General features: G+C 38.7%; 1 protein-coding gene across 2 annotated transcripts in view; it reads right to left on the bottom strand.

The window, feature by feature from the left end:
* Positions 1 to 12383: 12383 nt before the first annotated feature.
* LOC114660601 (three prime repair exonuclease 2-like) overlaps positions 12384 to 14634 on the bottom strand; it is an 18539-nt gene continuing 16288 nt past the window's right edge. For both annotated transcript variants that reach the window (XM_051933524.1, XM_051933525.1), the window contains exon 2: positions 12384 to 13524. In XM_051933524.1, the coding sequence (XP_051789484.1) occupies positions 12709 to 13503 (795 nt within the window). In that variant the 5' untranslated portion in view covers positions 13504 to 13524 and the 3' untranslated portion in view covers positions 12384 to 12708. The remainder of the gene's footprint in view (positions 13525 to 14634) is intronic.

Here is a 14634-nt window from a genome sequence, read left to right as displayed (position 1 = left end):
TGGACCAACTGTAACCTGTGTATCAGGGATTTGTTAATCCCAGAATACAGCGAGTTGCAGTAATCGAGGCAAGAAAAAATAAATGCATGAGTAGCTATCTCAAGATCCCTAGAAAATAAAAAAGGCTTTATCTTACCTAATAGACGAAGTTGGAAAAAGCAGCTCTTGATTACAGAATTAACTCGTTTCTCAAAAGAAAGGTTACTATCAAAGGTAACACCAAGATTGTGGACTTGAGGTTTGGAAAAGACAGAGAAAGAGCCGAGAAATCCAAGACCAATTTGGGCTTTAGCTGATGGACCCACTATAAGCACCTCCATTTTATTTTGATTTAGATCAAGAAAATTATTAGCCATCCAGGATCTTAGTTCAGACAGACAGTTGTGGAGTTGATTTGTTGTAGAGTTGCAGACAGGAATATAAACCTGAGTATCATCAGCATAGCAGTGAAAAGAAATGTTACATTTCCTAAAAATCGCTCCAATAGGGTGAAGGTATGTGGAGAATAAAATAGGATCCAAAATGGATCCCTGAGGAACACCATATTTAAAAGGAGCAGTAGATGAAGAAGAGGAATTAAAAGTCACTGAAAAGAGTCTACCAGTTAAATATGACCTGAACCAGTTAAGAACAGCCCCTTTAAGCCCAACAAGATGTTCAAGCCACAACAGCAATATCTCATGGTCAATAGTGTCAAGGTCTGTTGAGAAATGGGTTTTAAAGGGGGTACACTTGTGTGGTGTGTTCTGAGGTCAGCACTAGTAAGAAATTGATTGTACACTATGTACACCAAACACAAAACAAAAAATATTGTCTTTAAGGAATTGCCTTTGTGTGATTCCAAATATCTCAGAATTAGGAGGAAAATACTGTACTGTTATGACTCTCCCTTTATACATAAAACTGCATGTAATACATGCATTTGTTTATTTTAGAACAACACAAAATAGTTCACTTTAATGTTTTGAATGTTCCAAGCTGACTACTACGGATATGCCTCTCTCTGTGTGTTTTATATTCTGTGTCCTCACTTTAAATGAGGCAGCTATTCCACTGTGCCAAGTCTCATAGTTGAGGCTAAATTGTCATCATTGTAACTTTGTCACCTTGGTAATGTATTGGATTAATTTAAGCAACATACATTTTTCAGATTGAAAGTAAGTTAGGTTCTGAAACCTCGGTGTTGATCCCAACCCAATTCCCATTTCTGTAGAGTTTGTAGGTGATGGTAGTTCTTTTTATTCAACTGAGTTTTCCTCATATATACTGTACCTGCTTATTTGGTGACTTTAAATTGTGTGCCTGAATGTGTCCAGCAAAATCATCCAGTTTTTTCTTCCTTAATCCCCCAATACTGACACGTTAGGCTGGATAGGGGATTACAGAAGATGAACAGATGGTTTGAAAATGGAGGAACAAAGATAGGTAAGATGTCCACAAACATTTTTAATTGTGAATTTCTATAAATTTCTCTAACAGCGGGTTGGAAAATGGATGGATGGATGGATGTTATTAAGGTGCTAGACCTTTAAAAGTGTGGTTTGATGTTAAAAGAGAAGAAGTGACTGTAAATAGATAAACTGACAACAATATTGAATAAGTAGGAAATTTAAACAAAAGATACAATCAACATGTGTAAAAATCAATAAAAAAGTAAAAAAAAGAGAATACAAAACTATTAGACAAGGTGAAAATGTAAACTCAAAAGATAATATATTCACTAACCTTTATTTACAGTATTTATATAAAGTGTAATGAACAAAAACATCAAAATTGGGAAAAAACAGGCAAATACACTGCAACAATTGTATGTGATTTTAAACCGAAAAATTATAAAAAACAAAAATTAACTAAGAAATATATTGAAAAATAAGAAAAAAACTAAACAGCCAGTATATTTTATCATGAAGAAGAGTATAACAGAGTACACAAATTTAAAAAATAAAGAAAAAGTTGGCAACAATTGAATTTGTAACATAATGGAGAAACAAAAAGAAGAAGAAAAAAATTAAATAACGGCTTAAGTCACGTCAGGTTGGGCAGCATGCACTGGTACAGTGCGTCGCCGCACTCACCACATAATGAAACAACTCGGGATCCTGGTTGGCAACCCCTCAGGCAGACATGCAGTCCAGTTCCACCCTCCGGAAATGACCATCTATCTGCCACAGCCATGTGTTACGTGGACATCCCCTTGGCCTGGTCCAGCCACTTGGGCCCTCAGCAATGAGGCTCCTGTGAGCCGGATCACGCTCAGGAAATCACATCACATAGTCATGGTGTGTCATAACTGATGCTCCCTCACAATGCAGGTAATGTGCCTCATTCAGGACTCCATGAGAGAACACTTATTCAGCACAAAGTCAAACCAGTGGACCCAAGAATTCTCAGAAGAGACACAGTGCCGAAGGAATCCAGTCTTCGTCTCAGGTTACTGGATAGCGTCCATGTCTTGCAACCATACAGCAAAACAGGAAGCAACAGGACTCTAAAGACTTGGATCATCATCCTTTTGTAAAGATATTGGGAGTGCCACACACCCCTTTCCAGTGACCTCATGACCCCCCATGCTCTCCCAATCCATCTACTGACTTCATAGGAAGAGTCACCAGAGACATGAATGTCACTGCTGAGATACAGTAAGTAAACCTCTCGACATGGTCAGCACTCTCTCCTCAAACAGACTGCTGATGGCTTTGCCCAAGAGGTCATTAAATGCCTGGATCTTAGTTTATATACAGAGAACTCACAAGCCCAGACACTCAGACTCCTCACTCAGTCTCTTGAGAGCCCCGATCAGAGCCTCCATTGACTCTGCAAAGATCACAGCATCATTGGCAAAATCAAGATCAGTGAGTCTTTCTTCATCACAGCTGCTGGACCCCAGGACCTTGCCCAACACCCAGTCAATGCAAGCATTAAACAGGGTAGGAGCAAGAACACGGCCCTGACAAACCCCAGAATCAACTGAGAAAAAATGCAGAGGTTCTTCCTCCACTCTGCACAGTATTCACAGTACCAGTGTACAGGCTGGTCATGATATCCAGCAACTTTGGGGTATCCTGTAAAGTCTTAGCTCATTCATCTAAATTGAATGCTTTACAAAAATGACAAAGGCTGCAAAGAAACTCTGCTGATATTTGTGTTTGCGCTCCATGAGAACCCTTTGAACCAAGATGCGATCAATGGTAGACTTCCTAGGCATATAACTAGACTGATCTGGTTTCTGGTAGGTGAAGCAAATGATCACAGAGCCTATTGAGGATGACCCTAGTAAGGACTTTACTCGGCACAGAGAGCAGTGTTACCCCCCTGTAGTTGTCGCAACCCAGGCGATCACCCTTCCCTTTCCCCATACGGACAAGTCCCGTTTTCCAGTCAGTTGGGATGATGCTCATCTCCCAATATGGAAGCAAAGATTGCTTGAAATGCCAGGAGGACAGCCTTACTATCAGCCTGGAGAAATTCACCATGGATACAACAGATCCCTGCATCCTTCCCCACCCTCAGCTAGTTCACAGCCTGTGCAATCTCAGTGAGATTGGGTGGTTCACAGCTGATTGGAGGATAAGCCTCAAGAACTGTGGACCCAAAGATGTCCAACAATCAGCTTTTAACAGCTGCTCAAAGTAGCCAGCTCAGCGGGCCACAACTGCAGCGTCATCTGTAAGAACCATTCCATCACCCACCCTGACTGTAACTTTCTGAGGAAAGACATTCGGATGTGCTTAATGCTTCGATTCCTCTGTAAGAAGGATGTGGGTCACTAGACCATAGATGGTGTGTCACTTGCTCACAGACTTTTCTAACAAATGCCTCGTTTGCCCTCAGAAACTTCACAGCCATTCTTGGTTCTCGGTTCGGACCGGAGTGGCCATCAAGCTGTGCACTGCAACTCCTCTCTATAATATCCAGGGTGCCCTGCGAGATGAAACACCTCCTTCTGGGAACGCCGGCAACATTAACACAAACCTCAGCAACCTTCAGTGTCTTGTCACAGAAGGTCTCCCACATCACATTAGGATCAGTAGTCGGACCCAAATCTGTAAGTTCCTCACACAAAGTCATTAGAAACAGCCTGATCTTGGAATCTGGCCAGGTCCAGCCTCATTCTTATAATATGTTGTAGCCTACTGGACTTAAGCTGGATCTTCCGTGCAGCAACAAGAGGTCTGTGGTCAGAGTTCACAAACTGGGCACTTATGTATACCTTGCAGTTCTGTAGGAGCCTCCAGCATCTGCCCACAAGGATATGATTGATCTCCACCACTGCACCACCAATATTGAAGTACCAAGTCCAACAATATTGCTCAGGGTGCTGGGACCAGGATTCAGTGATCTGTAGCCCATGTCCTTTTGCAAAGTCAAGGAACATGCAGCCACTTTCACCATAGTCGCCAGACCAATGGGGACCGACACAATAATTATAGCCCAGCCCAGTCAGTGCCAATAGTCGCATTGAAATCACCTATGGCCAGAGGATTGTCACATTGCGGGCACCCATCAACCATCAAGCAAAGTTGCAAACAGAATGTCTCCCTCACCGAGACATCACTCACCATGGTCAGAGCATACATTGAGACAACAGACAAGTCTCATTGAAAGGAGTGACATTGTATACCATTGGAAGGGATACAAAAAGAAGAAGAAAAAATAAATAAATAACAGGAAAAATAATAATAATAAAACAAAACAATGTGATCACACAGCAATTTAAATGTAGCATATCAAGCATTACTGTAATCTATCCAACTACAAGATAGGGTGTTGTAATAAATGCACAGTTATGTGATACTGATTAACAAAAAAGAAAAAAGGAAAAATAAAAAAAAACCTTTTAGTGCATCATTATGAAAATAGAGAAAAAACACATAAATAATGAAAATAAAGCAAAAAGTCAAGAGAAGCGATTGGGAGTATGTGCTGATACAGTGCGTTGCTGTACCCACCACACGGCAAGCCACCCGGATTGGGACCCAAGTGCAGCCATGCAATGGGTGACACCTCAGCACCACACAGGAACAATGTGACTTTTTTGTAGCACTGAAAAAGTGCTTTTATATTGTAAAGGCTTGTAGGTGCTTAATTTTTGCTTGTGGACTGAAAAACCAAATGCATTGTAAATTAAGCTCTCAACATTTCTTTAAAGGCACAAATTATTTATGGGTTAAAATTATGTGTTGAATGCAGTAAAGCAGTGGGAGAGACTAAACAGAAAAGGCAAGCTTCACTGTAGCAGATGAAGACACGAGAGGAGGACAGTAAAATGAATTTTCTCAATTATGAAGCAAATCCATTCTTTTTTTCACAAATATTGAGACCAATTCATTGAATGTTAGTGCTCTACTGAACTATACCCAACATTAACTTTTTTTTTTCTTAATTTTGAAATTTTTTTCATTTCCATTTCAGGTTTCACTAGAACACTAATGATTGCTTGGTATGTTCACATGGTAGCATTACTGTTTTTATGCATCCCAAAATATGCTTAATCTTCATCACTTTTTTTCCATTTTCATTGTCAGAGTAATTCTGCATTGTAGATTATATGACCACTACATTTTAAATTACATTAAATTTCTTAAAATCATACTATTCAAGTTCGAGGTGGCAATGAAGAGGTCACAGGAAGTCGTAACTGAAGTAAAGTTAAACTGATATTAGGGTTTTTTTTTAGTATGATTTAAAATTAGTGCTAATATTATTTCACCCAGTGTTTCTCTAATATACAGCATATATTATCAAGGAGTCTGAAACTGTTTTAAAATTCATTAATCTTCTAGATAATAAATGAATAAATATTGTACCGATAATTGCACCTTTCATTTAAACATTTTTTTAACCTTGACAGTTTTTTTTTTGTTTCCACTCTAAAAGTATTGCAATTTTACTCTATGTGTCTATGGAAATGATCAAATTACATAATTGTAACAAGGCCCATGCTTTATGTTTCTGGATTGCCCATTCATGATTCAATTAAAGAAGGTATCTATCTATCTATCTATATGCATACCCTGCTTCCATACAAAGTTAGAGTCAGCCTCCGGGCTATAGAATGTCTTTAACCTTTCAGTTTGTGACATGGCTGTATACTCTCCCCATATTCATGCAGTGATTTTTCTGGGTACTTGTTTCCTCTAACACTGCAAATACACACCTTGGGTTACTCTGTATGTCTAATTTGGTCTTTGTCATGAATGCTACTATTCTACAAAGGTGGAGCGGACAAAAATGAAGTGTTCACAGGATGAAGGTTTGTAAGTGAAGCCAAAGAAGTAATGTGTCAATCAGTTTGCTCACAGTTATGAAGCAGCTGAATTAGAAGGAGGCCTGTGCTTGTCAAAGTAATAATAATAACAATAATAATAAACCGGGCCTGATTCCACACACATATTTGTAAATCCTCAGTATAAAAAGTTTTTCGTTCATTTTTGGTTTCATCAAGTTACCAGAAACAAGCAGAAGACTATAGGACCTGTGCTCTAGGCATCACCAGCAGTGTCCTCATGGACCATTTCCAACACTCTTCATATCTTGGTAATAACCGGGGCATCAAATTCACAAATCTTTATCAGATATCTACTTTGGGTTTTATTTTTATTCTTTGTAAAAATGAGAGAGGGTTTGTGAAGTGATGGTTTAATACAATAGATTTTTGCCTCTTTCAAAGCTGGCTGCTTCCTTGTGCTTTATTCAGGTGGAGATCTGGCTTCTCATAGCTCAGTATTGGAATAACTCAGTGTAAAAATTAATAGATGAATTCAATGGCTAAGATTTTTTTGTAACAAAGGGAAACACACTATATTGAGCACAGTGGCTGCCCTAAATGCAACTGGATAAATTAATATATGCTACTAGGGCGACCTACATAAGCAGGATACATAGTCTAGAGTACATAGCAAACCAGTGCAAATTTAAAAATCAAAATAAGCACTTAATTAGCTGGTTTTTTTTTCTCAATTGATGCAAAAGTACAGTATATCATCTCCCACAGTTTTTAGAATAGTACAGTAAAGATGTACTCCTCATACATCTTATATAAAGGGGTTATATCATATCAAAAGAAGATGTAATCATACTCAGCTTCTGAACCCTGGAGACCAAAAGCTAATTAAAAATACAAAAATCATCAGAGAGCTGGATCTCTTTGTTAAATTGTTATATATCAGTTCTTTACAGCTTTATTATCATGTTAAATTGTTATATATCAGTTCTTTACAGCTTTATTATCAAACCATGTCATATTTGTGACAGAATGCCAACAGTATTGATAGCACTGAAGCAAAATTGTACTCTTATAAGCTAGGGAGTTAGTTTTCAGGACCGTGGTTAAGGTTAAGGTTTGAGGATCTCTAAAGGTATGCTATTAGGTCAACTGGCTACTCTAAATTGCTGCAGTGCAGGTCAGGGGGCTCTGTGATGAACTGGTATTATATCTGGGGATGGTCCTAATAAATCTGATACCGTAAGCATCTGATCCAGCTTCCTGCAAACCTGTACTGAAAAAGCAGATTCACAAAAGAGAGAAGTGACAAAAATCAATTAGCTGGAACCAAGTGCTTCATGCAGTAGCTAGATTTGCAAATTAATTACACAACATATCAATATTGTGGTCAAGGGAAAAGCACTATTTCAAACAGTAAAAAAAAAAAAAAAACAAAACTTGCACAACATATATTGTACTACGTACATTAAAAAAGTTTTCACACTTTTTTTTTTTTTAAACTCTATTTATTAAAAATTTCAAAACAAATTGCATCACTTTTATACATAGTCACCTTCCTTTGCGATGTAATTTTCTCAGTGTCGTACCAACTTTTTAATGCCCAATTACTACTTCTCTTGCCTTCACCGCTTCCAATGAAAATACGAAAGTAAAGAAACTTTTTGAACATTTCTTGTAATATTTACATTTCTGTTTTGATTCTTTTTTCCAGTCTTCATTCACAATCTTGCCTGTTCTAGTCTGCCAATGAGAGATTATCATTGATGCTTCAAGTCAAAATATTTGAATCTTGCTCTTATGAAACATCTACTGGGAAATGTTTTATGTTAAACTGAAAATGCCTCTGGTGCAACAGAAATTCCTATTCATCAGCAAACGCAAAGTAATACACTCATGTTTCAGTTAATTTACAAGTCTGGTGAACATGTAATGGACAGCAGAGTAATCTGACTGAAAGTTTTCAAGGGAAATTAATAAAACATTACTAACAATTTTTGTGTTATTATTTCAGAAGGTTGGAACAGATAAATAATATTTGAGGTACAGACATTACAAAAATAAATGTACAGATAAATAAGAAGAATATTTCTGATTGGATGTATACCTTTTGTAAGGTTCTTGCTTGGTACAGTTTAGCTATCAGTGCAAAGAGAAAGTCACTTGCTATGTGAGACACATCTCATTTTGTTTCATAAGTTATATATACTATTAGAATGTTTTAACATTGGTTATCAGCAGCTTGCATTGAAAAACAATTATCTTATTTAAACAAAATACTAAGCATTATTCCTCAGTTTAAAAAAGTAATCACTGTTTTTAAAGTCAGAAAATAGTATATATTTCATGAAATTCATTTTACTAACATTGCAAAATTTTTCAAAAATACAGATTTACAAAATTTTAATATATTTTAAGTAAAATAAGTAAAGGTAGCATGATGAGTCATTAGTATAAAGTCAGGACCTGCAAACGGCTAGTCCACCACATTAAACAATCATTTTCGCCTGTCTCTATCTGCCACCGAGAACTCTAAATAGATTTTATCACACAGTTGGGTACTATAATAATGACAGTCTCTGCTACAACCATATTTGTAGACATTATAGACCAAAGGATTCAGATTTTTTTGGAGTTGGAAGTACGGAAGGAAAAACCACTGTGAAGCACCTCAGTGATAAAAGATCTCAGGATAGAAAGGAAAGCTCCAGATTCTGTTGAAATTTAAGAAATCAGTGGTACACCCACTCTTAACTATACATTTAGCTCTACAAATAAAATATCAAGAACGTGCCTATAGACATGAGAGCATAAGGATAACAATTTTAAAATGTATTGACCAGCTGAATTACTATGAGCAGAAACAACCTGCTATATCATAAAAGTCATGAAGGTTTCCTTCAAACATTAAAGCTATGATTTGGCTTTGTTTTTACTTAATCCCTCAGAAACAGGGAAGTGCAGGTCTGTGGAAGCCTTTTGGTCATGCCTCGCTTCAAATGATGCACTGATTTGGAACAGTATGGTGGGTTTTTTTTTTGTGTTGGTGGGGAAAAAATAGACAACTCCTTCAGGACTTGCGAGACCAGCTATAACATTTTTTTTGTTTGTTTAAACCTTTTAGTGGCAATCTTCTACCATGAAGATGTTAAAGTGTAACCATGGCATGCAAAGTATATAAATAGATGCAATGGGTAAAAAAAGGTAACCTGCTTTAAAATAAAGTCGAACAAAAAAAAAAAAATCCACAGCCTGCGGTGCTGCCCCACACTTGGGAAACACAATTTTTCCAATCTGTATTGTTTCACCATACTGTGTAAGCAACCACCATCCATCCTCTTCCGCTTATCCGAGGTCGGGTCACGGGGGCAGCAGCTTGAGCAGAGATGCCCAGACTTCCCTCTCCCCGGCCACTTCTTCTAGCTCTTCCGGGGGAATCCCAAGGCGTTCCCAGGCCAGCTAGGAGACATAGTCCCTCCAGCGTGTCCTGGGTCTTCCCTGGGCCTCCTCCGGGGAGGCCCGGAACACCTCACCAGGGAGACGTCCTGGAGGCATCCTGATCAGATGCCCGAGCTACCTCATCTGACTCCTCTCGATGCGGAGGAGCAGCAGCTCTACTCTGAGCCCCTCCCGGATGATTGAGCTTCTCACCCTATCTTTAAGGGAGAGCCCAGACACCCTGCGGAGAAAACTCATTTCAGCCGCTTGTATTCGCGATCTCGTTCTTTCGGTCACTACCCATAGCTCATGACCATAGGTGAGGGTAGGAACATAGATCGACTGGTAAATTGAGAGCTTTGCCTTATGGCTCAGCTCTTTTTTCACCACGACAGACCGATGCAGAGCCCGCATCACTGCGGACGCCGCACCGATCCGCCTGTCGATCTCACGCTCCATTCTTTCCTCACTCGTGAACAAGACCCCGAGATACTTGAACTCCTCCACTTGGGGCAGGATCTCGCTCCCAACCCTGAGAGGGCACTCCACCCTTTTCCAGCTGAGGACCATTGTCTCGGATTTGGAGGTGCTGATTCCCATCCCAGCCGCTTCACACTCAGCTGCGAACCGATCCAGAGAGAGCTGAAGATCACAGCCTGATGAAGCAAACAGGACAATATCATCTGCAAAAAGCAGTGACCCAATCCTGAGTCCACCAAGCCGGACCCCCTCAACACCCTGGCTGCGCCTAGAAATTCTGTCCATAAAAGTTATGAACAGAATCGGTGACAAAGGGCAGCCCTGGCGGAGTCCAACTCTCACTGGAAACGGGTTCAACTTACTGCCGGCAATGCAGACCAAGCTCTGACACCGATCATACAGGGACCGAACAGCTCTTATCAGGGGGTCCGGTACCCCATACTCTCGGAGCACCCCCCACAGGATTCCCCGAGGGACACAGTCGAATGCCTTTTCCAAGTCCACAAAACACATGTAGACTGGTTGGGCGAACTCCCATGCACCCTCCAGGACCCTGCTAAGGGTGTAGAGCTGGTCCACTGTTCCGCGACCAGGACGAAAACCACACTGTTCCTCCTGAATCCGAGGTTCGACTATCCGACGGACCCTCCTCTCCAGTACCCCCGAATAGACTTTTCCAGGGAGGCTGAGGAGTGTGATCCCTCTGTAGTTGGAACACACCCTCCGGTCCCTTCTTAAAGAGGGGGACCACCACCCCAGTCTGTCAATCCAGAGGCACTATCCCTGATGTCCATGCGATGTTGCAGAGACGTGTCAACCAAGACAGCCCTACAACATCTAGAGCCTTGAGGAACTCCGGGCGTATCTCATCCACCATCCAGTCAAATTTAAGTTCATTTTGGTTGCTGGATTTAGTCATTGTTTGCAGGACAATTATATGCACTATGCCACAAGGAAAGTCCATAAGCAAAAAGAAAAAAAAAGAACTTGAATGATGCAAAAAAATAAATAAATAAATAAAAGTTGTGACACAGACCGTTAAACAATAAATCAAAACCTAACATGCTAATATTGAATGTTGCTCAGACATGCAGGTAAGAATTTCACTGCACTCTGTACATGTGACAGTACTACTACTTCTTACGTAAAAGTAAGCTAGATAGAGCAATGACGGCACAGTACTTTCTAAATTTAAATATGATTAAAAGTATGCTCCTCTGCAGATGTGGTTATGAAATGTACTGTGGCATCTGTATATACTTTATGTGTGGTTTCTATTGATATGGAGTGTGTACAGCCAGGGGGATAGACTTGAATCAGGAAAGAACACTACAGGACATGAGCCTGCATGCTATAATGTACCAGTTCTAAGTAAGAGGATAAAATGTTCAGAAGAGTAGAAAGAGAGGGGCTAGAAAGCAGAGAGATGCAAAACTAAATTGGTTTACTGGAGAGTCATTCTTGGGAAAACAGCACATTGGTTCATTATATATGTTTTTCCATTGCCACAATCAACCAGGAAAACAGAGTTGAATATAAATGACTTGCTTGTCCTCTTCCTCTTTCTTTCCAGCAAATAACTGCCTACACCCCTTCAGGACATACAAAAAAGGTATTCATTTTTAAATACAGTATTTGATTAAACACCAAGTACTGTAACATACTTTGAAATACAAACACAAGCCCAGTCAAAAATGCCCATTCTTTGTGTGATGACAGGACACCACAAGTTCTGAATTTGTTGTCTGTACAGCAGTTTCAGAAAAAAATGTCTTTGAACAGTATTCTCTAGAATTTGGTAAAACATTGAATATGTTATTGGATGGTCATTTATTTCCCTGTACTATTTAGAATTCTTATACTAAATTATGCAGTGTGGACAACGATGCAAGGGGCTACAATTGATGTACTAAAGCATACTCCTTTCAATAATAAACATCCAGTCCACCAGTTTTTTAAGATTTAAGAATCCCAAAGTACATGTATGTGTATTTATTGTAGCTCACACAGTGTTAAGCAATATGTCAAACAACGGCAGGGATTTTTGCTTTTACCACAGATGAAAGTGGTCTTCTGCCATGCATATGCAATAGTTTGAGGTAAAGTGTTGAATCTCTACCTCAGAAAGCTCCTGACAGGCAACTTCCCTCAAATGGGATTTCATTATAATTAGCATAAAACCTAGTGCATTTATATGTAATTATTATTTGCAATTCTTTTTGTTTTAGTTTTTCGTCTTCTGTAAACATACACGAGTAAATTAAAAAAAAAAAAAAAAAAAAACCAGGAGTTCCAGGATCTCCCATTCTTGTTCTTGTGTGCCTTTATGACACTCTTAAGGTGTGATCTGTTATTTTGTTAGAGGTGTCAGGTCATTTATTTTGTTACTGTTATTTATAAACTCATAATTGTTGGTTTCACTGCAGACGCCATCACAAGATTTGGTTAGTGTTTGGTTACTTCAATGACACAAGGTATACTAAATGTCATTGGGATATTCATTCCTGTGAACTTAAGGTAATTCATTTTAAAAAGCATTACATCTTCTAAAACTTGCATTCATCCAATTACACCAAGCCCAAGCTTTGACTAGACCTTATAGCCTTTGATCTTTGTTTTGAAGGATATCGCTCAAGTTGACTTTGGTGCAGATTTTTAGATGGACTGGGTTTGTACATGGGTGTAATTTCCTTCCAGGGTTTGGCATAAAGGTCTGCCCAATTCAACAGCTCAGTGACATGAGAAAGAAAAACTGAAATAAGAGTAAGCACATCAGCTTCTGCACAATGGGCGTTAAGTGGATACACTCCATGAAACCTCTTGTAAAGTTCACTTAAACTGTATCCTCCTTTGATCCTCTGAAATCTAGGGTTTTCGATACCTTCAAGAATCTGTCTTAAGGCTTGGTAAGAATCAGCACAGAACACATTATCAGGAAGGTCGGCCTCCTGGCGAGTTAGTTCAGTGCGCAGCAGTGGAAAGTCAAACTTAAAACCATTGTGAGCCACCAAGCACACAGGTGGGGCTTGTCGCTCCAAAAATGACCTTAATAGTGTAACAGTAGTCTGGTCAAAGCCAGATTTGCAGTTTTCTGTCAGGTTTTCATTGCTCAAGCCGCTAAGGTCAAAGGCCTTCTGTGAGACGAGCTTATTGGGGTTAACACACAGGCAGAGTTTATCCATAACGCGGGGATATACATGACCAGCTTTTCCCCTATTTCCAATGCTTTGTGTAGAATTTTCCAAAGAAAAGCGGTGTACACTGGCCAGGCACATTTCAGTCAGCCGAGGGCGATCTCCACAGATTCCAGTTGTTTCAAGGTCAAGGAACACAAAAGTCTGGAAATGCTGCATCTTGGACATGGTCTGTTAATCTTCCAAAAACTGAAAAAAAAATAAATAAATTGCCAGTATTAGTAAAACCTATATTGGAGTTGCTTATAAAACTTTTAGCCATTACTAATTTTACAGTATGTCTGTAATTCACAAAGAATGAAACATTCAGCAGTACAGGATCAGAATGCATGCTTGCATATTTTAAATTTTGCAGTCGGTCAATTAGGATTAATCTGTTAACTACATTTTTCTCCCATCCTGAAATGAATGTCAGATTAATGCAAGAAGATCCTAAGTTTTCCCCTGTAGAACACATAATACAAGAGTAATGGGATGTCAGTTAGAATGAAAACTTAAAAATGATTATAGTATTATGTGACCAAAATGGGATGACTCATACCTAACTCTTGCTTTTATTTCACCTTTTTCTTAATGACTGAATTACTTCAAAGAGCTTCCTACACTAATTTGTGGAGATTTCACATTTAAGATGTTTGAAGGATGTGCATTTAAAAAAATCTTTTGGCTGTTAGTGTTTTTTAGTGCTGAATAAGTTATTTCTTATTCCACTTGCCTTTAGTGTCTGTTCTATTCAGCATTAGAGGCAGCTGGCTGAATCTACCTTTGTGAAACACAACAGCAGTTTAACACCAAAAATAGACTAAAGTTTGCAGCTTGACCACTTAGGTCACCATGACATCCTAACAAATTTTCCCTAGGCCTTTCATTATGTTTGCACTGTCTAGAATGGCAAGCTCAGGAAATCTGTAAACAACTAATATCAAATGGCAAACAAATCACTTTTCATTATTGGTTTGTATTACAGCATGCTGGTGCTAGTGTAGGTGGGTTTAATCTACAATCACAAGCATAGAAAAGAACACTTGAGAAAGAAGCAGCATCATACTATGCACTGCAGTGAAGTGTTTTAAGTTAATTATTAAAATATTGTATACAAGGAGATGATGTAAAACATTGTGTGTGTATATATACATATATATATACATACATATATATACATATATATACATATATATATATACATATATACATACACATAAATATATATATATATATATATATATATATATATATATACATATATATATATACACATATATATACACATATATACATATACACATATATACATATATA

The sequence above is a fragment of the Erpetoichthys calabaricus genome, chromosome 11 (assembly GCF_900747795.2).
Source record: "Erpetoichthys calabaricus chromosome 11, fErpCal1.3, whole genome shotgun sequence".
Classification (NCBI taxonomy): Eukaryota; Metazoa; Chordata; class Cladistia; order Polypteriformes; family Polypteridae; genus Erpetoichthys; species Erpetoichthys calabaricus.
The sequence above is the reverse complement of the archived record's forward strand: the minus strand, read 5'-3'. Positions and strand labels throughout refer to the sequence as shown.